Source organism: Bos indicus x Bos taurus, chromosome 21 (assembly GCF_003369695.1).
Source record: "Bos indicus x Bos taurus breed Angus x Brahman F1 hybrid chromosome 21, Bos_hybrid_MaternalHap_v2.0, whole genome shotgun sequence".
NCBI lineage: Eukaryota > Metazoa > Chordata > Mammalia > Artiodactyla > Bovidae > Bos > Bos indicus x Bos taurus.
In genome coordinates, this window is record NC_040096.1 from 64,680,953 (window position 1) to 64,705,200 (window position 24,248).

Here is a 24,248-nt window from a genome sequence, read left to right on the forward strand (position 1 = left end):
GAGCAGGGGGCCAGCCATCATCCATCAGCCCTGCCACGTCCTGTAGCCAGCTCTCTGCCCCCAGGGGCGGGGCTGTATGGACCATACCTTTCAGCCTCTCGCCCTCGGCTCCAGTGAGGTTTGAGCAGCAATATCCCCAGTGGGGTCTGCAGGGAGGGAGAGTGAGGTCAGAGGCTGTACCCCTGACTCCTTCCAGGTGGGTCCCGGGTGGGCTGTGGCCCCGCCCCCTGGGTGTAGCTGCTCCTCCCCCAGCACCATCTCTGCTCTTAGGGTCCAGTTACCTGCCAGCCCGTGGTCCCATGGGCACGTGATGGGGCTCGGTGTGGAGTCCAGCCCCACTTCCCAAGCACAGGGAGAGGGATCTAAATGGCGCCCCCTCCCAGCACGAATGTCTCACCCTCTCTAACCGGGTATAAATGAGACTAGCCCACTTGAAACAGCAGCCCGTAATCAAGCACTAAACTGCATGACAGAGACTGGTATGCTGTAGAGCCAGGGCCTCCAGGGAAGGCCGGGCTGGCGAGGAGAGGCCCTCCCCAGCTGGAGGTTGGCACAGACCAGTGATGCTCAGAGTGCATTCCCCAGAGCAGCAGCAGCAGCACCAGCCTGGAGACTGGTTAGAAATGCAGGGTCACAGGCCCCGCCGTAGACCTTGAATAGGGCCCAGCGAGCTGCATTTTAACTCCATGGGATTCTGCTTCACAGAAACAAGCTAGGTGGTGGGAGTGAGGTGGGTTTGCTTGTTGTGGGTAGAGGGAGGGGACCAGATAGTGACGAGCCTGGGCACCTGGTGGGAAAAAGAAGATCGAGTGGGGACAGTGATAAGAGAACAGACTGTATGATTTCAGTACCTTTAGACCAAGAGATTTTTGCACCGTGTTTTACGTTTCTGGATATGTTCTAGTGTCTCCTAGTTTATAGTCTGCAGGAACTTGAATAGAATTTGTATTTTACTGTTGTGTGAAAATTGTGTAAATCTTAATCATGTTGAATTGGTTCATGGTGATTTTCAGGTCTCCTGCGGTTGTTCAGTCGCTCAGTCATGTCGGACTCTTTGTGACCCCATGGACCACAGCACGCCAGGCTTCCCTGACCTTTACTATCTCCTGGAGTTTGCACAAACTCATGTTCATTGAGTCAGTGACACCATCCAACCATTTCATCCTCAGTTGTCCCCTTCTCCTTCTGCCCTCAATCTTTCCCAGCATCAGGGTCTTTTCCAGTGAGTCAGCTCTTCACATCAAGTGGAGTTTCAGCTTCAGTCCTTCCAATGAATATTCAGGATGGATTTCCTTTAGGCTTGAATGGTTTGATCTCCCTGCTGTCCAAGGGACTCTCAAGAGTCTTCTCCAATACCACAGCTTGAAGACATCAGTTCTTCAGTGCCCAGCCCTCTTTATGGTCCAGTTTTCACATCAAGTCTACTATATCCTTCTACTTTTCTGTGTATTCATCCCATTAATTTTTGAGAATTTGATACTGAAACCCCAGCTAAAAATTTTGACATATCTACTTAAAAAAATAATTGTAATATGTAGCGGAGCTATGGGCTTCCCTAATAGCTCAGTTGGTAAAGAACTCGCCTGCAATGCAGGAGACCCCAGTTCGATTCCTGGGTCAGGAAGATCTGCTGGAAAAAGGACGGGCTACCCACTCCAGTGTTCTTGGGCTTCCCTTGTGGTTCAGCTGGTAAAGAATCTGCCTGCAACACAGGAGACCTGGGTTCGATTCCTGGGTTGAGAAGATCCCCTGGAGAAGGGAAAGGCTACCCACCCCAGTTTTCTGGCCTGGAGAATTCCATGGACTGTATAGTCCATGGGTTGCAAAGAGTTGGACACAACTGAGCGACTTTCACTTTCACTTTCATAATGAAACTGTATATAACTTTGTTCTGTATTCCAAGTCTCCTGTAAATGTATGGTCATACTTTCATAGTTTAAAAAAGAAAGAAAGAAAAAAATCTGGTGAAGAGTGAGCTCTGATCCCTGAAATTATAAAAGAGTAAAATGATGGAGAGTGGCCTGGAGGCGCATGGGCCTGGGGGTCTGGGGACAGTGTCCTCTCCTCCCTCCTCCAGGCCTGGGTGGTGCAGTGGAGCCAGACCACACGTGTTGTCCCCACTGGATGAGATATCGCGTTTTAAGTTGTTACTACTCTGTCTGATGTCTGGCACTCGGAGCTGCCATAATGGTTTCAGCTTTTGCATTTTGGTTGATTCTGATGCAGAGACATTATTTTACCAACAAAGGTCCATCTAGCCAAGGCTATGGTTTTTCCAGTAGTCATGTATGGATCTGAGAATTGGACTGTGAAGAAAGCTGAGCAGCAAAGAATCGATGCTTTTGAACTGTGGTGTTGGAGAAGACTCTTGAGAGTCCCATGGACTGCAAGGAGATCCAACCAGTCCATTCTGAAGGAGATCAGCCCTGGGATTTCTTTGGAAGGAATGATGCTAAAGCTGAAACTCCAGTACTTTGGCCACCTCATGCAAAGAGTTGACTCATTGGAAAAGACTCTGATGCTGGGAGGGATTTGGGGCAAGAGGAGAAGGGGATGCCAGAGGATGAGATGGCTGGATGGCATCACTGACTCGATGGCCGTGAGTCTGAGTGAACTCCGGGAGTTGGTGATGGACAGGGAGGCCTGGCGTGCTGTGATTCATGGGGTCGCAAAGAGTCGGACATGACTGAGCGACTGACCTGAACTGAACTGATGACCTGTCACGTGGTGCAGCGGGCTGGGAGGAGCTGTTAGAGACCCTCCATGAGGGATGTTAGGATTAGGACAAGGGGTTTTAAAGGAGATTTGCTGGGACAGAGCCTCCGAATACAGTGGGAGACCAGCCCTCGGCTTTAGGGGTTGCGCTGAGGGAGCCTCTGCAGAGCGATGGTGACAGTGGAATGAATGGCAGGCGCCCGGCACTGATCCGTGTGCTGTAGTCACCCCCTTGGGCCTCTGCAGCGAATGACTACGGACAGAAATGGATTCCCTGACAGTTCTGGGGACCAGATGTCTGAAGTGAGTATCGCTGGGCTGACCTTAGGGTTCTGGCAGAGTTGTTCCTCCTGGAAGCTCCGAGGGGGAGCCTGGTCCATGCACGGTTCCCGCCTTCTGTGGCTGCTGGCCATCCTCGGCTAGAGGGTGCGTCACTGCAGTCTCTGCCTCCGTCTCATGTGGTGAGCCCCTCCTTATGCACCTTCACATGGGCTTCTTTGTTTTCCCCCTAATTGATCTTATTGAGCTATAGCTGATTTACAGTGTTGTCGTAATCTCTGCTGTACGGCAAAGTGATCCAGTTCTGTGTACATACTTTCTTTTTCATATATATAGATATTTCATTGTGGTTTGTCACGGGATATCGAGTATAGTTTCCTGTGCTACGCAGTAGGACCTTGTTGCTGATCCATTCTACACATAATGGTTCGCATCTGCTCACCCCAAGCTCCCATTGCATCCCTCCTCCCCACCCGTTGGCAACCACGAGTCTGCTCTCAATGTCTGTAGGCCTGTCTCTGCTTTGTAGATAAGTTCATCTGTCTCATGTTTTAGATCCCTCATCTAAGTGGTATCACATGACACTTGTCTTTCTCTGTTTGACTTACTTCACTTAGTATGATCATCTCCAGGTCCGTCCCTGGTGCTGCAAATGGCATGATTTCATTCTTTTTTATGGCTGAGTAATATTCCATTGAGTGTACGTATATACACATGGGCTTCTAATAAGGACATGAGTCATTGGATTTAGGGCCCACCCAAACCCAGTGTGACCTCACTTTAACCAATTATATTGGGGTTTCCCAGGTGGTACTAGTGGTGGTAAAGAATCTATGTGCAATGCAGGAGATGTGCAGGAGATGTGGGTTTGATCCCTGGGTTGGGAAGATCCCCTGGAATAGGAAATGGCAACCCACTCCAGTATGCTTGCCTGGAGAATCCCATGGACAGAGGAGCCTGGCGGGCTTCAGTCCACGGAGTCACAAAAGAATCAGAAGCAACTGAGAGATTAAGCAGCAGCAGCAGCAGCAGCAGGGCCTCAAAGATCCTATTTCCTAATAAGGTCACGTTCTGAGGTTCTGGGTGAACGTGAATCTCAGGGAAGACACCACCAGCACAGTAGTACGTATATTTTTTAAAAAGACCGACAAAATGGAGACTGAAATGGTAGGTGAAGTAGAGAGAGGAGGTGGAGAAGAGGCATGGATGGCATTTCTTCTGGAGAAGGTTCTGTCCTGGCAGAAAGTGGACATCAGCGTGGGAGCAGACTGTGTGTGTGAGGGAAGATTTAGCATCTCTGTTTTGGAGCTGTGGTGTTTTCCTTGAGGAATATTCACTCCAAGCACTGGGCTAGGGCCCCTGGCTGGAGCAGGTACTCAGAGAATGAGGAGAGAGAGAGAGAGCTTGGAGGGGGTGGAGAAGGGCGTCCTGCTATGGGCGGAGGGGTCTGACTGCGCTCTTTAAACCCTCTTTCACAATTAAAAAAAAGAAGGTGGGCTGCCCTCCGCTTTCCAGACTGAAAAGGTTCCGTGTATGGAAATGTTGGCACTCTCGGCAGTCTTGTCATTGATAGTATTTTTAAGGGCCTACTCTGAGGCAGATTTAACTTGGGGATGAACAAAATAAATTCTGCTAGTACCTTAAAATAAACGTTTAATTTTAGAATAGTTTTAGATTTACATAAAAGTTGCAAACAGAGCAGAGTTTCTGAATCCCCCTGCACGCAGTTTCACCTATTGTTAATATTTTACATTAGAATGTTTGTCACAACTGATGGAACGGTATTGATACATTATTATCAATCAAGGGCAAACTTTATCCAGATTTCCTTAGTTTACCCCTTATGTCCTGTTTTGGTCTCGGGATCCCATCTGGGATTATATTTAGTCATAGCGGCTTCTTAGGCTCCCCTGGACTGACAGTTTCTCAGATTTTCCTCGTTCTTGTTTAACCTTGACAGTTGTGCAGAGTACTGTCCTTCAATTTGGGTTTGCCTTTTTCCCGATTAGACTCAGGGCGGGTTTAGGGAGAAAGACCGCAGAGACACAGTGGTGCTCTCATCACATCTGCCAAGGGTGCATCCTGTCTGCATGACTTGCCGCTGTTGACCTTCACCTCGATTACCTGGCTGAGGTGTGTTTGTCGGGCTTCTCCCCCTTGTCACACCTCCACACTGTGTGGTTTAGGAGGAAGCCAGCGTGCACAGGCCACACTTACGGGGCAGAGAGTATGCTCTACTACCCAAAGGATAAAGTATCCACATAAATTATTTGGAACTTTCCTGCTTGGGGGCGTGTCCTCCTCGTGTGCTTATTCCATCACGTGTTTGTATCAGTGTGAACCTGTGGATATTTATTGGATAGTTTGGGGTATAATCCAGTACTACGTTATTTATCCTGTGGCGCAGAGTGTGCCAGCTTTGGCTCTTCCCATTGGCTCCTGTGTCCCTTTGCCATGCCCCACCCCCCATCAGTGTGAGTTTTGTGAGCACTTCCTTACCTTCTGGTGCCATAAGATGCTCCAGGCTCATATTGGATGTTCCCTGTCCCAGCCCTAGTTTCGGGCTTTTCCCCAAGGGTCCCTGGTTCCTTTTGTTGTAGAGTGGGATCAGAAACCAAGGCGTGGGCCCCGGGTCTCTCAGCAGGCAGAGCTAGGAAATAGATGTCTGTGCAGGCTCCCCTGTTATTACGGACCTGTGTGTCTCTGTCTTTGTTAAGCTAGACGTGCGTTCACGCTGCTGCCTCCTCCTCCGCTCCGTTCCTCCTGGTTCGTTCTAGTCCTACCCCCTTGCTGGTCTGTCATCTTCCTCTCCAGTGGCCAGAAGCCGGTTCCTACCATCCGCTGGTGCATCCACCAGTTGTTCAGTTCTCGTGCTCACACACTGTGGTTTCAGAGCTATTAACCCATGGCCCCGTGGGAAGCAAGTTTGCCAGCCATTATTAGAATACGGTACTTATGTGCAATGCCTTTTGTAGTCTTCCAGTCTCTACTCATTTCCAGAATTCCTCTGTTGGCCCCTTTCCTCTCCACCCCCTTCCATGTGGTCGTATTGTGTATTTCTAACGCGGTTGGTTAGATTCTTTTGTCACAATCTGCATTCCGTCATGGGGTTCCTCAATCTCCTAACTGAACGTTATTTGCATATATTAGGGCTCACTCTTAATAAAATAATAAAAGGATCTGTGGGTTTTGACAGCTGTGTAGTGTCATTTGTCCACCATTACAATATCACACAAAATAGCCTTGCCACCCCCAAGAACCTCTGTGCTTCACCTGGTCATACCATTTCCAGTCTCTGGCAACCTCTGACCCACTTTCTGTCTCTATAGTTTAACTTTTTATAAAGTGTATAGCCTCTCAGACTGGCTCCTTTCACTCAGCAATTTGGATTTAAGATTCATCCACGGTTGCGTGGATTGGTTCATTCCTGTTATCACTGAATCCTATTGCGTTGCCTGCATGGACTGTAGTTTGTTTACCCCTCACCCACTGAAGGACCTCTTGGTTACTTCCAGTTTTGACAGCTTTATGGCATCACCGACTCGATGGACATGAGTTTGAGCAAACTCCAGGAGATAGTGAAGGACAGGGAAGCCTGGCATGCTGCAGTCCATGGGATCGCAAAGAGTTGGACGCGACTTATCAACTGAACAGCAACAAATATTAAATGCAGGTTTTGTGTAGGCGTAAGTTTTCAAATCAGTTGGGCAAATACTTAGTGTCCAGAACAATTATTGGATCCTATGGTAAAATTTGGGGTTTCCCAGGTGGCTCAGTGGCAAAGAATCTGTCTGCCAGTGCAGGAGACAAGGGTTCGATCCCTGGGTCAGAAAGATCCCCTGGAGAAGGAAATGGCAAACCCACTCCAGTATTCTTGCCTGGGAAGTCTCATGGACAGAGGAGCCAGGTGGGCTACAGCCCATGGGGTGGCAAAAGGGTCAGACACGACTTAACAACTAAGCAACAACCACAGTGGTAAAGTTTATAAGCCTTAGTTTGGTAAGAAACTGCCAGACTGTCTTCCAAAGTGGGCTGCCCCATTTTGCATTCCCACCGGCTCCGAAGAAGAGTTCCTGTTGCTCTGCCTCCTGGCCAGCAGTTGGTACGTGGTCTGTGTTCTGGACTTTGGCCCTCCTGATAGGTGGAATAGACCTATCTCATTATTGTCTTCATTTGCATTTCCCTAATGACAAAAGATATTGAGCATCTTTTCATATGCTTATTTGCCATCTGTATATATTCTTTGGTGAGGTGTCTGTTCAGATCTTTTGCCCATTTTTTTAATTGGGCTTTTCATTTTCTTTCTGTTGAATTTTAAGAGTTCTTTTCCTATTCTGTATACACGTCCTTCATCAGATATGTGACTTGAAAATATTTTCCCCCGGTCTAGGAATTGTCTTTTCATTCTCTTAATGATGTCATTCAGCTAAAGTTTTGGGTTTTTTTGTTTTTTTTTTTTCATTTTAATGAGGCCTAAGCTTTTAATTTTTCTTCTCTCATGGATGTGCTTTGGTGTTATATCTGAAAACTCATCAGCAAACTCAGGGTCACACAGATTTTTCTCCTGTGTTTTCATCTAGAAGTTTTGCGGTTGTACAGGTTACACGTAGGTCCCTCCTGAGTGGTCCCTTCTGAGTGGCTGGGTTTGTTGTTTCAGAGTTGTCTTTACCTTTGTCGACTCTGCTAGCATTTTGAAACGGATGTCCTTTCTCTTTCTACGTTACCTTAAGTCCCATAAAGTTCCCTTGAAAAGGGAAAGGTCCTAATTGCCTTTTCTGCTTGTCTTCCAGCAAGACCACTGGTGCAGACCTTGCCTTTAAGAACCACGGTCAACAACGGCACTGTGGTACCAAAGAAACCCAGTGGCTCCCTGCCAGCGCCCCCGGGGGCCCGGAGAGAACCCGCTGTGCCTGCCGCAGCCAAGAGGTAGGCAAGAGGCGCCTTCGATGAAAGCTGCGGCAACTCGGATGCTGAAATCAGCATTAGTCTTTTGTATGACACTTGAATATTTCTCCTTTGAGTTAAAGCTTGTGAAAGCGCAATATTTGGTGTGTTGCCAAAACAGAACCCGTGTTGATTTATTATTCTGCTTTTTTTTTAGATATAATCACAGACTCTGATTTTACATTCACTAAAGCCACAGTGTACCATTTTGTGTTTCTGCTTAAACTTCACTTTTAATTAAAAAAAAAAAAGTGGGAGTATGACCTATACAAAAAAATGAATACGCCGTTCTCAGGTCTCAAGGGTTTGGAATACAGCAAAATTCAGACTGCTGTACCGAGCTTAAATTTTTGTCAGTAAAATTTGGATGGCATTTAACAGTGGAGTTTCAGCTGTTGATGTTTGTCAGATAGCGCGTAGGTCGCTCTTAATTTTTTCACAATTTCACAATTGTCATATTAAAATTGTAGATTTTATATGCCAGCCTACTTTTCCAAATTTTTATGCTCTAAAAAACAAAACACCTGTTGGTCATCTGGCACGGAAAGTGGTAAAGAAATTCTTCTGCAATGCGGCCTCATGAGCTTCTAAGAACTTGCAGCGTTATTAAAATGCTACCTGCTGTATAGGTGCTGGGGATTCAGTGTGCCCTGCCCTGCGCTGGGGTACCCCGTGGGTTGATGAGAGTGGATCTGAGGCTGCATTGTGACTCAGAATGAAAATACAGCAACCCCATCGTATCTTCTAGATACAGGGTGTTTCTGCAGAGACTCGTCGTTGAGCAGAGTTGCACGGTGTTTCGTCAGATAGAGCTCTGTGTACTTATTGTTTGTGAATTTTGAGAAAATTGATTTTGCAGGGCTTTTTGAACTTTAAAATGAAATTCTTGGCCTCATTTCATACCTTTTTATTACTTACTTGAATCATTTATTTATAATCAACATGAAATGACCTTCTGGATCCTAACCAGCAGCAGTAGATGTAGACTGTCTTTTATTCATCTAGATGTTGTAAGGCTGACAATTCTGACTTTTTTTTAAGTTTCAGGTTGTCATCTGTAACCATTTCCTCCTTTTTTTTTTTTCATTGTGGAAAAAAAAAACCCACAACAAAAAACACATCACATTAAACTTAGCACCTTAGCTATTTTTAGTGTACAGGTCAGTAGTGTCAAGTATATTCTCGTTGTTTTACTGCAGATCTCCAGAACTTTTTCATGTTGCAAAACTGAAACTATACCTCTTAAACAGTAAGTCCTCCCCAGAACCCTTGGTGATCACGCTTTTCCTTTCTGTTTCTATGATTTTGACAACATCAGATGTTCCGTCTGAGTGGGATCACACAGTATCCATCCTTTTGTGGCTGACTTGACATAATATGCTCAAAGTTCATTCACATTGTAGCTTGTAACAAGATTTCCTTCTTTTTTAAGGCTGCGTAACATTCTTTGTGCATATATATACCACCTTTTCTTCATCCATTCATGTTGATGGACATTTGGGTTGCTTCCACCTCTTGCCTATTGTAATAATGCTGCAGTGAATGTAGGTGTACAAATATCTCTTTGAGATCCTGCTTCGAAATCTTTGGGGGAATATACCCCAAAGTGGATTGTTAAATCATTTGGTGTTAGGTTGGTACAAAAGTAATTGCAGATTTGCATTGCTGAACTTGGCCATTTGATATTGGAATACGTTCTTAAATAAATGTGGTTGTGTTATATATTATTTTAATGAGCATTTCTTGCTTTATGTTTTTTGCTAATGACTTACTACTTGATATTTATTTTATATTTATTTTAGACTAGGGAAATGATATTAGACAAAAAGCAAATTCAAGCAGTTTTCTTATTCGAGTTCAAAATGGGTCACAGAGTAGTGGAGACAACTCACAGCATCAACACTGTATCTGGCCCGGGAACTGAACGGCGCAACGGGGCTTCAGGAAGCTTTGCAGAGGAGACGAGAGCCTTGAGGATGAGGGCTCAGTGACTGGCCGTCGGCAGCTGACAGTAACCAGTTGAGAGGATCATCTAAGCTGATCCTTTTAAAACTACACGAGAAGTTGCCCAAGAACTCAAAGTCGACCATTCTCCAGTCATTTGGCAAATTGGAAAGGTGAAAAAGCTTGATAAGTGAGTGCCTCGTGAGCTTCCAAAAGGCAAAAAAATCATTTTGCAATGTTGTCTTCTCTTCTCACAACAGCAGACCATTTCTCAGATTGTGACATGCAATGAAAAGTAGACTTTATACAACAACGGGCAATGACTAGCTCGGTGGCTGAACCGAGAAGAAACTCCAAACACTTCCCAAAACCAAACCTGCACCAAAAAAATGCCACAGCCACTGTTAGGTGGTCTGCTGCGCGTCTGATCCACTACAGCTTTCTGAGTCCTGGTGAAAGCATTGCATCTGAGAACTGTGCTCAGCAAATCCACGAGACACACTGAAAACTGCAGTGGCTGCAGCCGGCATCGGTCCAAAGAATGGGCCGATTCTTTTCCACGACAGTGCCCAACCGCACGTTACTCGACCAGTGCTTCAAAAGTTGAACAAAATGCTCTACAAAGCTTTGCCTCGTCTGCCATATTCACCTGACCTCTTGCCAACTGATTACCACTTCTTCAAGCATTTCAACAACTTTTTGCAGGGAAAACACTTCCACAGCCAGCAGGAGGCAGAAAACGCTTTCCAAGAGTTCCTCAAACCCCAAAGCATGGATTTTTACATGGCAGGAATAAACGAACTCATTTCTCATTGGCAAAAATGCACTGATTGCACTGGTTCCTATTTTGTTTAATAAAGACATGATTGAGCCTACTTGTAATGATGTAAAATCCACAGTCTGAGACTGCAATTATGTCTGCACCAACTTAATAATTCAATCTTTAACTTCTTGAGAAACGTCATAATGTTTTCCTTAATGATTGCACCATTTTACATTTGAGGAGCTTGGCGGTCTACAATCCATTGGGGTCACAGATGAGTCTGACACGATTTAGCAACTAAAGCAATGACAACATCTATCTTTATTCCAGTACCACGCTGTCTTGATCACTGTTACTTTGTAGTACGTTTTGAAATCAGGAAATGTGAGTCCTCCAGTTTTGTTCTCCTTTTTCAAGATTGTTTTGGCTATTTGGATCCCTTGGGATTTCATATGAATTTTAGAATTTTTTTCTACAAACGATGCCATTGGTATTTTGATAGGGATTGCATTGAATCTATAAATCATTTTGGGTAGTATGGACATTTTAACATATTAAGTCCTCCAATTCCACAGAGGATGACTTACCATTTCTTTGTATCTTCTTTGATTTTTTTCAGCATTGTTTAATAGTTTTCTGTCTATAAGTCTTTCAACTTCTTGGTTAAGTTTATTCCTAAGTACTTTGTCCTTTTCGATGCTATCATAAATGGGGTTGTTAATTTCCTTTTTAGATTGGTCATTGTTAGTGGATAGAAATGGAACTGATTTTTGTGTTTTGTTTTTTGTATTCAGTAACTTTAGTGAAATTGTTTATCTGTCGTAACAGTTTTTTGTGGAATCTTTAGGGTTTTCTACATATAAAATCATGTCATCTGCAAAGAGAGATGATTTTACTTTCTTTTTTCCAACTTTGGCTGCCTTTTACTTCTTTTTCACATCTAATTGCTCTGGCTTGAACTCCCAGTACTACGTTCAATAGTAGTGGCGAGAGGGAGTATCCTTACCTTATTCCTGACGTTAGAGGAAAGGCTTTCAGTCTTTCACCATTGAGTATGATGCTCATTGTGGGCTTTTCATTTTTACTTTTTGACTTCTACTATGTTGAGGCGGTTTTCTCCTCTTCCTATTTGGTTGAGTGTGTTTATTATGAAGGGTGTTACTTTTTGACTTCTACTATGTTGAGGTGGTTCTCTCCTCTTCCTATTTGGTTGAGTGTGTTTATTATGAAGGGTGTTACTTTTTGACTTCTACTATGTTGAGGCGGTTCTCTCCTCTTCCTATTTGGTTGAGTGTGTTTATTATGAAGGGTGTTACTTTTTGACTTCTACTATGTTGAGGCGGTTTTCTCCTCTTCCTATTTGGTTGAGTGTGTTTATTATGAAGGGTGTTACTTTTTGACTTCTACTATGTTGAGGCGGTTCTCTCCTCTTCCTATTTGGTTGAGTGTGTTTATTATGAAGGGTGTTACTTTTTGACTTCTACTATGTTGAGGCGGTTCTCTCCTCTTCCTATTTGGTTGAGTGTGTTTATTATGAAGGGTGTTACTTTTTGACTTCTACTATGTTGAGGCGGTTTTCTCCTCTTCCTATTTGGTTGAGTGTGTTTATTATGAAGGGTGTTACTTTTTGACTTCTACTATGTTGAGGCGGTTTTCTCCTCTTCCTATTTGGTTGAGTGTGTTTATTATGAAGGGTGTTACTTTTTGACTTCTACTATGTTGAGGCGGTTCTCTCCTCTTCCTATTTGGTTGAGTGTGTTTATTATGAAGGGTGTTACTTTTTGACTTCTACTATGTTGAGGTGGTTTTCTCCTCTTCCTATTTGGTTAAGTGTGTTTATTATGAAGGGTGTTCAATTTTGTCGAGTGCTTTTTCTGCACCAGTTGAGATGATGGTGTGATTTTTGTCTCCTTCTGTTAATGGGGTGTATTGTATTAATTTTCTTATATCGAACGGTCCTTGCATTCCAGGTGGAAAACCCACTTGCTCATGGTGTGTAATCCTTTGAATGTGCTGATAAATTCAGTTCAGTAGTTGTTGCTCGCTCGCTCATTCGGGTTCTGCTCTGTTGACCCCGTGAACTGCGGCACACCAGGATTCCCTGTCCTTCACTGCCTCCTGGAGTTTGCTCACACTCATGTGCGTTGCACTGGTGATACCATCCCCCTGTCTCATTTGCTGCCGCCTTCCTCTCCTCCTGCTTTCAGTCTTTCCCAGCATCAGGGTCTTTTCCAACGAGTCAGCTCTTCACATCAGCAGAAAGTATTGGCCAAAGTATTGGAGCTTCAGCTTCAGCATCAGTCCTTCCAGTGAATATTCAGGGTTGATTTCCTTTAGGATTGACTAGTTGGATCTCCTTGCTGTCCAAGGGACTCTTAAGAGTCTTCTCCAGCACCGAGGCTCGAAGGCATTGCTTATTCATAGTAGTCTCACAATCCTTTTTATGTCTGTGACATCAGTTGTAATATTCTCTTTTGTTTCGAGTTTTAGTTATCGCAGTCTTCTCTTTTTTTTCTAGTTTAATGGAGGAGTTAGCGCTTTTATTGGTCTTTTAAAAAAAATCAACTCTTGGTTTCTTGATTTTTTTTCTATTGTTTTTCTTTTCTCTATTTTGTTCATCTCCGCTATAATCTTTATTTTTACTCTCCCTCTGTTAACTTTTGGTTTTATTTATTGTTGTTTTTTCCTACTTCCTTGAGAAGTAGAAATAAAGTTAATTTGTTGATTTGAGATCTGTGTTTTCATAGCTATAAACTTCTCTGTTAGTACTGCTCTCTGCATCCCACGCGTTTTGGAACCTTTTTTGTTTGTTTTCATTTGTTTCCAGATATTTTCTAAATTCTCTTGTGATTTTTTCTTTAACTCATTAGCTGTTTAAGAGTGGGTTGTTTAATTTCAAGGTTGACTTTTTAAGGTAGCAAATAGTTAATGAAAAATGAGATTCTTTGTCTTCATTCTTGAAGATTCACTTTTATAATTGAGATCTCTTTATGTATTTGGAGTTTAAGTAAAATAAAAAAATTTTCAGAGCAAAACATGATAAAAGTAAAATTTGAAATGCAGATAGAATTTCTAGCTTTCAGTTCATTTCATGAGAGCTTATGTCAAGTATTCTTGCACTTTGTTTTTGTAGAAGCCTCTGCGTTTGATCCAAAGTAACTAGTACTCTGCTGCAGAATCTAATTGATTTGTTTTTGTTCAGTCACTCAGTCATGTCCAACTCTTTGAAACCCCATGGACTGCAGCACATCAGGCTTCTCTGTCTTCCACTGTCTTCCAGAACTTGCTCAAACTCATGTCCATTGAGTCAGTAATACCATCCCACTATCTCATCCTCTGTCACCCTGTTCTCCTCTTGCCCTTAATCTTTCCCAGCATCAAGGTGTTTTTCAGTGAGTTGGCTCTTCACATCAGGTGGCCAGAGTATTAGAGCTTCAGCTTCAGGATGAGTCCTTCCAATGAATATTCAGAGTTGATTTCCTTTAGGATTGACTGGTGCTATCCCCTTGCAGTCCAAGGGATGCTCAAGAGTCTTCTCCAGCACCACAGTTTGATAGCATCAATTCTTTGTGCTCAGCCTTCTTTATGGTCCACCTCTCACATCCATACATGACTACTAGAAAAGCTATAGCTTTGACTATGGTCAAAGTCAGCAAAGTGATGTCTCTCCTTTTTAATACGCTGTCTACTTTTCCACAGAGACAAGGAGGCACAGTGGTGTTTCAGCCCCTCTTTAAATCAGTGATGATGGCAGAAATCATTTTTGATGATAATATAATAAAAGCCTACAAAGCACCAAGCTTTTAATGCCATTATCACTAATCCTCAAAACAGCCTTCCAAGGGACATATTATTATCCCTGTTTTACCAATAGGTAAACTGAGGCTCAGAGAAGTGAAGTAACTGGTCTGGGATCAAGTGAGTGGAGAGAACATGGGCTCAAACCCAGGTCTGTCTGGCGCCAGAGCTCACACTCCTTTCACTGTGATGGGCTGGTTCTTGCAAAGATTTCCAGGTCAGCGCTTGCATCTCCTTATAAAAAAAAGTGCTCCATATAATTACTCTTTGGAAACCATCCCTCTTGTGTACCCTTGTGTAGATGATGCTCGTTAGAAACAGTGATGTTCTGAGAAGCCCCGAGAGTGCTGACAGGAGCAGCAGGCAGGGGTGAGGGTGGCTGAGCAGAGATGCCGGCAGCTTGCGTCTCTGAGAGACAGACCTGCCCATTGATAAGGGGCTGCAAGCCCTGAACCCCCAGGTCAGGACCCAGGCCTGTGCTGTGAGAGAGCCCTGGGTCCTCTGCTCCTCCAGGTATGAAGGAGCTCATGGACAGGGCTCGTCCTCAGCAATATTATCTTGCAAGGAAAGAAGGAAGGGAGGATAATTAGTAACCATCACATTTGATACGGGCTGCCCCAGTGGCTCAGCGGGTAAAGAATCCACCAGCACTGCAGGAGACACAGGAGACTCGGGTTCGATTCCTGGATCGGGAAGATCCCCTGGAGAAGGAAATGGCTACTTGCTCCAGTATTCTTACCTGGGAAATCCCATGGACAGAGGAGCCTGATGGGCTACCATCCAAAGGATCGCTGAGCAACGACTGAGCCAATTAAGCATGCATACTTTATATATGTGTATGCATTAGCACTTTGGAAAGTTTTTTTGTATATCAGACAATTTTAAATCTTTATTGAACTTGTTACAACATTGCTTGTGTTGTTTATGTTCTGGCATTTTGGCCATGAGACATGTGGGATCTTAGTTCCCGGCACGGGGACCGGATCTGCACCGCTGCACTGGACGCTGAGGTCTTAACCCCTGGACCACTGGGAAAACCCTGTATATCAGCATTTAGACAATAAGCTTCCTCCTATAAATATTCTTAGTCCTCTGTAGACTTTTCTTTTTCTGTGACAAAATGATCAGTCATAGTCATTTGATAAGCTGTTGTTTAGCGGTCAACTAGAAATACGTGGTTTTCTAGATTGTCTGAAACTCTTGGTTTTCAGCATAAGGCGTAGTGATTCACTTACTTTGTTTCTTTGCTTTATATGGGCTTCCGTGGATCTGAATTCTCATCCATCTGGAAGTTGGAAACCCAAACAGTGGCCTGTTAACAGTTACTCTGTGATAAAGTTCCTATAGATCTCTCCTGAGGAGAGAGAGTTTTGAAAACAGAAGCAAGCTGGGCATTCTGACTGTTAGGAGTAAAACAACCTCCAAGACATTTAAAATACATGTACAATCGTGTTAGAATTTTTCTGTAATCAGAGTTCTAAATTAAACGAACTGGGGCGTCTGCGGCGTCTGGATGGGTATATGTTTGTTTTCTTTTCTCGGGTTTTTTCAGCCTAGTACTGAAGAACAAAATCCCCTTTGGAAATTGTCCAGCACCCAGGGGTTGTGCTTTGTGTTGCCAATTAAGACTTCGATTGGGGGCTTGATTTGGAATCCTTGGGAAAAGCTTTGTTTCCATTAGTCAAAGAAGAAAAGGCAGAGAATCCGGGAAGACGTTGTAGGTCGTACCTTGCTCAGTGGGGATGCTGAAGCTGACAATAGAACAACATTCCCACTGGCTCAAAACGGAGACAATCACTCATTCTTTCCACCCCTAAGTAGAGCTTTACAATAGCGCAGAGCTGTGAGAAGAGAGATCAAAAGAACAAAACTGGTGCAAAAAGAGAGCATTATTTTTAAAATGCTCCGCTCCAATTGGAAGATAGTATGGTAAATATCCATGGTTTCCAAACAAACAGCTGACAGTCCTTTGGAAAAATAGCTGCACTCATTAGCAAGACAGTGTTTGTGAAAGCCCCGAAGTCAGCACCAGGTGCTTAAGGATTTAAATCTGCTTCGGGTTCTTGTTTCGTTTTTCTAATATATTTATCATTGAGATCCACTGAGATGTATGTGTTAAATTCATATTCTGAGTCTGATCTCTGCAACAAGACTAGAGATGGGAGTATTATGCTGTTGAACAGAGGAAGATGAATTGGCACCTACCCTCTTATCAGAAAGGATGCAGTTCCCCGGTCTGGGCTCAGGTTGTGAAATGTTAGTCGCCCAGTCTTGTCTGACTCTTTGTGACCCCATGGACTGTAGCCCTCTGGCCTCCTCTGTCCATGGAATCTTACAGACAAGAATACTGGAGTGGGTAGCCATTCCCTTCTCCAGGGGATCTTCCCAACCCAGGCATCGAACTCGGGTCTCCTGCATTGCAGGTGGATTCTTTACCATCTGAGCCTCCAGGGAAGCCCCCTAGGCTCAGGTAGTTGACTTCATATGATAGAAAAAAAAAAAAAACCAACTTATTTTCATGTGTCAAATTCTCTAAGACCACCAGGCTTCTTAGAAAATACCTTTTTGCTGTTGCAATGATGTCTTTAGCCTTTCTTAATTATTGACGTGTGTGACTTCAGTCTGTCACAGTTCCCTCACCCTTGCAGGACAAAAGCCAGGTTAGTTCTGGTCCCTGCTGACTTGCCAGTGCTCAGCACAGCGCCCAGTATAAGTTGATTCCAAGTATTTGTCGAGCATGTGCTCAGTCATGTCCAACTCTTTATGACCCCATGGACTGTAGCCCACCAGGCTCCTCTGTCAAAGGGATTCTCCAGACAAGAATACTGGAGTGGTTGCCATTTCCTGCCCGCATTTGTCAAGTAGATAATTCTTCTAATCTAGTGTTAATCACTCCAGCTGTCATGACAGATGACCTCATTAGAAAATCTCTGGTCACGCATACAAGCTTCCCCTTAAGATTCATATTTTTTTTCAATTGTAAAAATTTGGGATCTTTTCCCCAAGATTTTGGAAAGCCAATTCTTGGTTCCAGATCACATAATGAAAGAAAGACATCAGTCATGGTAGCTTATTACACTTAGAGTTAGTATCTAAGCTTGAGAAGAAACATGGCCACTTTTCCTCTGCTCTCCATTTGCAGAGATACAGTTTTACATCTGAAATTTAGTTTAAGTCGGCAAAAGCCATCGAATGCAACTGCGGTGTAGTGTAAAGAACTATTACGTTTTCAGAACTTAGAAAGTATGGAATTTGGGAGTGGGGGCCGAGAGCAGAAGGGAAAAGAAGAAATGGTGGTATTATTAGTGCATTTCTACACCAGACGTATTTGCCTTAAGCACTAAAAAATGTGTGATTATACATTCTCTCCCAAGCTAGGACTTCTACCACTTTGAAAATAAAGAGCGTGATTTTACCCTTGCTGTCCTGAGGGAACATAACTTCTTTGGTTACTCCCTGCTGGTTATTGCAGGAGGCTCCTCACAGAGTGTATACAGTATTAACTCCTTCTGACCGCCCTTGTTCCTGCAAGTGTCTTGTCTTCAAGCTCTATTTTCTGTCCTTGGCTTTGAGTCCTAGTAAGTCCTCTTTAATTCATAAGAGCCCTTGGCTCTCAAAAGGAAATTTCTTGTTCTTCTTGAGTATACAACAATAGTAGATTAAACAAAAAAAAAGATTAACATGTTAATGCAAATGTGCAAATAACAAATATCTTGAAAGGGTTGTGATGGGTTATATCCAAGTCTATATATGCAGACCGAAATGCTTTCCTGTTTTAATGTGCAGTGTATTCTGTAATTTATTGAAGTTTACAAAAATAATTTTCCATGCTTTTATTACTACACTCACGTTTATTCTGCACGCCTCTCATACATAGATTAAACAGGTCTGTGAGCCTTCTCAGTGCTTACACACTGAACAGATCCACGGCCAGGTGAGGGGCACTTAGACTTCCAGTGTAACCTTCCTGATGCCGCTTGCCCGTTTCACCTGCTGCTAGTGTAGTCGCTTAGAGGGTCTTACCTGATGCCTGCCATTGCTCAAGTCTTAAATCATGTAGCTGTTACTACTTCTTCCCTAGGTGTTGTTAACTAAGAGATTCAGCAGAGAGCCAGGGGTCGTGACCTCAGCCGTTTGACTTTATACCCTGAAGCCATCCCCCCATCTGTCGTTGTTGTTGTTGTGCAGCGGCTCGGTCACATCGGACTCTTTGCAGCTCCAAGAACTGCAACACACCAGGCTTCCCTGTCCTTCACTGTCTCCCAGAGTCTGCTCAGACTCATATCCATTGAGTCAATGATGCCATCCAACCATGTCATCCTCTGTTGCCCTCTTCTCCTCCTGCCTTCAGTCTTTCCCAGCATCAGGGTCTTTCCAGTAAGCCAGCTCTTTGCATCAGGTGGCCAAAGCTTTGGAGCTTCAACTTCAGCATCAGTCCTTCCAATGAATATTCAGGTTTGATTTCCTTTAGGATTGACTCGTCTGATATCCTTGTAGTCCAAGGTACTCTCAAGAATGTTCTCCAACGCCACAGTTCAAAGCATCAATTCTTCGGCATTCACCCTTTTTTAAAGTCCAGCTCTCACGTCCATACATGACAACTGAAAAAACCATAGCTTTGACTATACGGGTGTTTGGCGGCAAAGTGATGTCTCTGCTTTTTAATATGCTGTCTAGGTGTGTCGTAGCTTTTCTTCCAAGGAGCAGGCATCTTTTAATTTCATGGCTGCAGTCACTGTCTGCAGTGACCATGGAGCCCAGGAAAATAAAGTCTGTAGAATAGGAATGATGATACATTCACTGGGGATTCGAGGTTTAAATTCAATGATGCGTATGAAATGCAAAACTCTTCATAGATGTGAACTGTTGCTGCCCGCGGCTGCATCACTGTCCTCGCTCTCTTCACTCAAGATCGCCCCTCTTCACTCTTCCAGGAGCTAGGTTGAGTGCTAATTATTAGCAAATCGGCTAACGTTTGCTATCATTGATTAGCAGTCACGGTGTTTCAGCTCTTTAAGGGTGCTTTATACAAGCTTTCAAATTGCCATGAACTTGCCCTGAACTCCCACAAGGACGCCACAGAGGTGATGCTGGAGGCTGCCAGCTGCCAGGGCGGGGTGCCTGAGAGCCTCATGTCAGATGCTCGACAGAGAACAGTCTCGAGACATGAACTGAGCTTGGTGTTTATCATCACTGGAAGATCTTGAACTTTAGCACAAAGCCTTCTGTAACTTGTAGACTTCAATCCTAAATTTCAGAAATGTAATGCTCTCCCAAGAGCTGTAATTTCCTTGTCCTCAAATTGAGTGTTCTAAAAATTCACATTTTGCTCTTAAGGCACACCCGTGTGGATCCCAGCTGTGAGATCCCGGTGCTGTCAATTCAGAGTTTCCTCAGTGACTGAAGAGCCTACGCAGAAAGTGTCTTCCACTCATTGTGATCATGCTCATCTTATTTATGTTTGCTCACTCAGAGAACGAGATGTTTTTTTCAAAAACCAATACACCCTACAGTTTTAAAAAAAACATGCTAAGAGCTTCTTTACTGACTGGTTGGACATGACAGAGGAAGAAGGACTGAAATGGGCTGGAAGGAAGGCAGAGATGAGCAGGAAAAGGGAATGAAGGGAAGACTGGGGGCATCCCATGTGCAAAGCTCTTGCCCGTTTGGTGCTATTTCATTGTGAGAAAGGAAGGCATGTCCAGCCCAGCGGTAGTAGCCTTGCTGTCTCGGGCTCCTGGGCTCCTGTCTCCTCCTGATGGAACTTTAGGTCCCATGCACCCTCTCCTGGCTCCGTGCTCACTGGAGCCTCTGAGGCTCCATCATCAAGGTCCCCTCCTCCACCCACAGCCCCAGCACTTTAACCGTCCTCCCTGGGTTCTTGCTTCTCTGGTCTCTCCAGGTTTCTCTGCCTCCTGAGATTCCCAGGGCAGTTCTTCAGCCCACCTTGTCCACCTCATTTCTCTTTTCCAGGAGGCAAAGGTTCTCCTCATTTCCATCTCCTCTCCTTCCCGGTGTGGAGATGCCCTCTGCGTCTGTGGTTCAGTAACCCCACTGACGTTGGCGTCCTGAGCCCCGTCCTGGGTTGCAGACTTACGTTCTTGCCCACCTGCACCTCAACTCTCTGCATCCACACCAGACCCCCCCACACACAGTCCTGCCAGGGGGCAGCTCCTCCATTCACCCTTCTTTTTTATTCTCATGGAGCAGGTGCTATATGATGGCATCTCCCTGTGCTCCTTTGTCAGTGTGACACTCCCGTGTATTGTTTTATTTATTTCTCCTTTCATTTAATAAATATTTATCAAGCTTCTCTACTAGACTCTGCACAGAATATAAGAATGATAAATGAGATGAGATTTCAGGAGACATATGACCTGATGATGAAGATTTAAAAAAAAAAAAAAAAAACTTTACAGGTTGTCTGTAGCATGCTTCCAGGCTCCGAGAGCAGACCACCAAGCTACAGCCCCTGCCCTGGCTAACTGACCCCTCACCTCTGTGGGTTACTGTGCAGGGGTACCCCTTTTCCTAGGACGGGCTCCTGCCTATTATGTAACTGCAGCATATCCAAGGCACTCATTTTCTCTCTCCCAGAAATTCACAGTCTTCAGAAAGTCTTCCCTAGACATCCCACAGCAGTCTTCCAACTACTCTAGGCCCTCTGGTTATACAGAAGGAAGCAAGCACTTGCGTGGGACCCCTCGAAACGAGGCACCCCACAGAGAGCGGGTTGCGTTTGCCCCACGTGTGCCTTTAGACCAGAGCTCTCCAGTAGCAGCCCTGCTGACCTTTGGGTCTGGACCAGCTTTGTCATAGCGCTCTCCTGGGCTTTAGAAGGGTATTTGGGGCTTCCCAGGTGGCACTAGTGGTAAAGGACCCATCTGCCAATGCAAGGGACGTGGGTTCAGTCCCTGGGTCAGGACGATCTGCTGGAGGAGGGCACGGCAACTCGCTCTAAGTGGGTTAGTATTCTTGCGTGGAAAATCCCATAGACAGAGGAGCCTGGCAGGCTGCAGTCCATGGGGTCTCAGGGTCAGACACGACCGAAGTGACTTAGCTGGAGCAGTGGCTGCTGCTACACCCATCAGATCCCTGGCGTCCACCCATTAGATGTAGCAGCTCTCCCTGCTCCCCAGTTGTGACAAGCCAAAGTGTCCCTGGGGGGCAGAGTCACCCCTGGCTGAGCACCACTGGTCTAGACTGAAGCCTACACAAGGGTCACCTCCCGATAAGGCCGTGGTATTCATGGTACTCATGAATATTCATGATACTAATACTCATGGTGTTGTTGGAGTTGCTACCTTTCACCTTCCCTGATGACCTTGAACTTCACTAACTGTTACAAAGGCAAGAAGCATAGATCTCAAGTGACATTCTGAAAAAATTTTTGATCTCTGTAGTAAGGAATTTAGAACCAGTCTATCTTTTAAATATCCACATGGAAATAGGATGTTCTATGTATATGTTTTCGCATTCAGCACTAGGACAAAACCACTCCGGGAAGGAGCTCTCTGTCATTTCACTGTCTTTCCTTCGCACTTTCAGTACCGTCAAGAGGACCAGCTCATCTGAACGGGTGTCTCCTGGCGGTCGAAGGGAAAGCTATGGGGATTCCAAAGGGAACCGGAACCGCACAGGATCCACCAGCAGTTCTTCTAGTGGCAAAAAGAACAGTGAAAGGTAAGGGGCGTCTTCCCGCCCGTGCCTGCCGTTCCGATGTTGTCTGACCTCTCTTCCCCAGCGGTGAATCCGAAGGCCCCCCTAATGTGCACATAAGCAAGGAGCCCTCGTGGCTCGTGCGCCTTCTCCGGACGTCACTGTGGGCTCGGCAGACAGCTCCTGGTCACAGCTCACCCCAGCTACCAGCCAGGTGGAGAACTGTGACTTCAACTCCCTATGCATGCAGGAGGCATTCTTGAGAACTTGCTTAGTACCAACTCCATGGAATTTGGGAAGCTTCTGAATTGATAATGTGTGGGACACTTTATATTTCTAAAACTCTCAGCTCCCCCTTTTTTTTTTTGGCTGCATTGGGTCTTCGTTGCTGTGCACGGGCTTTCTCTAGTTGTGGAACACAGTCTCTAGAGCACAAGGGCTCAGTCGTCGCAGCATACAGGCTTAGCTGCCTAGTGGCATTAAACCTGTGTCCCCTGCATTGGAAGGTGGATTCTTAACCACTGGACCACCAGGAAAGATCCACTCAGCTGCCATTTTAAAGTTAACTTTAGTGGCTTAAGTTTGTCAACAACATTTTCTACGACAGACTGGGTAAAAAGTTGTAATTGCATGATTTGTCAGAAATTATTTTTAATATCGAGCTAACACCAGAAATAGGAACCACTTTCTTTCTGGTTTCATGAGTCTTTTTCTTTGAGGTTGGTTTATAATGGATTATGATAACTCCCTGTTAAACTCAATGGCACCCCACTCTAGTACTCTTGCCTGGAAAATCCCATGGATGGAGGAGCCTGGTAGGCTGCAGTTCATGGGGTCGCGAAGAGTCGGACACGACTGAGCAACTTCACTTTCACTCTTCACTTCCATGCCTTGGAGAAGGAAATGGCAACCCACTCCAGTGTTCTTGCCTGGAGAATCCCAGGGATGGGGGAGCCTGATGGGCTGCCGTCTATGGGGTCGCACAGAGTTGGACACGACTTAGCAGCAGCAACATTTTATTAGTGAGAGCTAATTTGGGGCATTTTAACAGCTTGTTTTACGTCTAAGAATGTATTGTGTATATGAGGACAGTTTCTCTGTATATATCTACTCAACATACTTTATTCTTTCTTTTTAAACATCGTGCTTTAAATTTTATTCTCTGTTGAGCAAAGCTTAGGAAGGAATTTCAGCTTCACAGGCTAACCATGTTTTGTTTTTTGTTTTTTTTCCAAATGTTCATGTAAGGAGAAGGCTTAGTCATAAAGCGGTGGACTCCAACCCACAGGCCGTAAAAGTTCCAAGTTTGTAAGTCCACTCTGATTCAGTCCTGTAAAAGAAGCTTAAGCTCTTTTTTGGTTTTATTCCTAAAAGACATGCTTTGTATAAAGAGATTGCAAGCACCTCTCATGTCTCTGGCAGGTCAAATCCACAGCCAATTAACAATCTCAAAACCACTGACATGGGGCTGTTGTCTAATTTAGACTATTAGGACTTCTTATCAGAAGATTATGCTAATTGGGTGATAATACCTTGGAAATAAGACCAAGTGGTTACAGCAGCAGCAGAGCATGAGTAAGTGGGAGATGCAGGGTGGCCTTTAGGCTTCTCTGAATTTAGGGTAAGCTCGGAAGTTGACCTGAGATGTCGAGCTCTAGGCAGTTCTTAAAAACTTGGCTCCTTCTCTGCACATCTGATTTGTATTAAGAATTTCCAGAAAGAATCTGCATTGTGCAAACTCCAGATCTGTTGTATCTTTTAAGTCCTATGTCTTAGCTCAGTGTGCTGGGTAAATATTTCCATGAAAGATATTTACAAAGTGTGTTGTTTTTTTTTTAATGCCAGGAAATTTTGATTTAGAAATGAAGGACTGGGAAAATTTACTAATCATTTTCTAAAAATAATTCAGGCAACTGAACATGGCCATTTAAACATAAGTTCCTTGTCTCATTAGATCCCAAGAATAGTTGAGACCCACGTAGTGCTGGACTCTTGAAAATCACTTGGACTGCAAGGAGATCCAACCAGTTAATCCTAAAGGAAGTCAACCCTAAATATTCATTGGAAGGACTGATGTTCAAACTGAAGCTCCAGTACGTTGGCCACCTGATTCAAAGGGCCAACTCATTGCAAAAGACCCTGATGC

General features: G+C 44.5%; 1 protein-coding gene across 9 annotated transcripts in view; it reads left to right on the forward strand.

The window, feature by feature from the left end:
* The window catches only part of EML1 (EMAP like 1), a 204,387-nt gene that overhangs the window by 127,940 nt on the left and 52,199 nt on the right, over positions 1–24,248 (forward strand). For all 9 annotated transcript variants that reach the window (XM_027522086.1, XM_027522080.1, XM_027522085.1 and 6 more), the window contains exons 3-4: positions 7,785–7,920; positions 21,992–22,126. In XM_027522086.1, the coding sequence (XP_027377887.1) occupies positions 7,785–7,920; positions 21,992–22,126 (271 nt within the window). The remainder of the gene's footprint in view (positions 1–7,784; positions 7,921–21,991; positions 22,127–24,248) is intronic.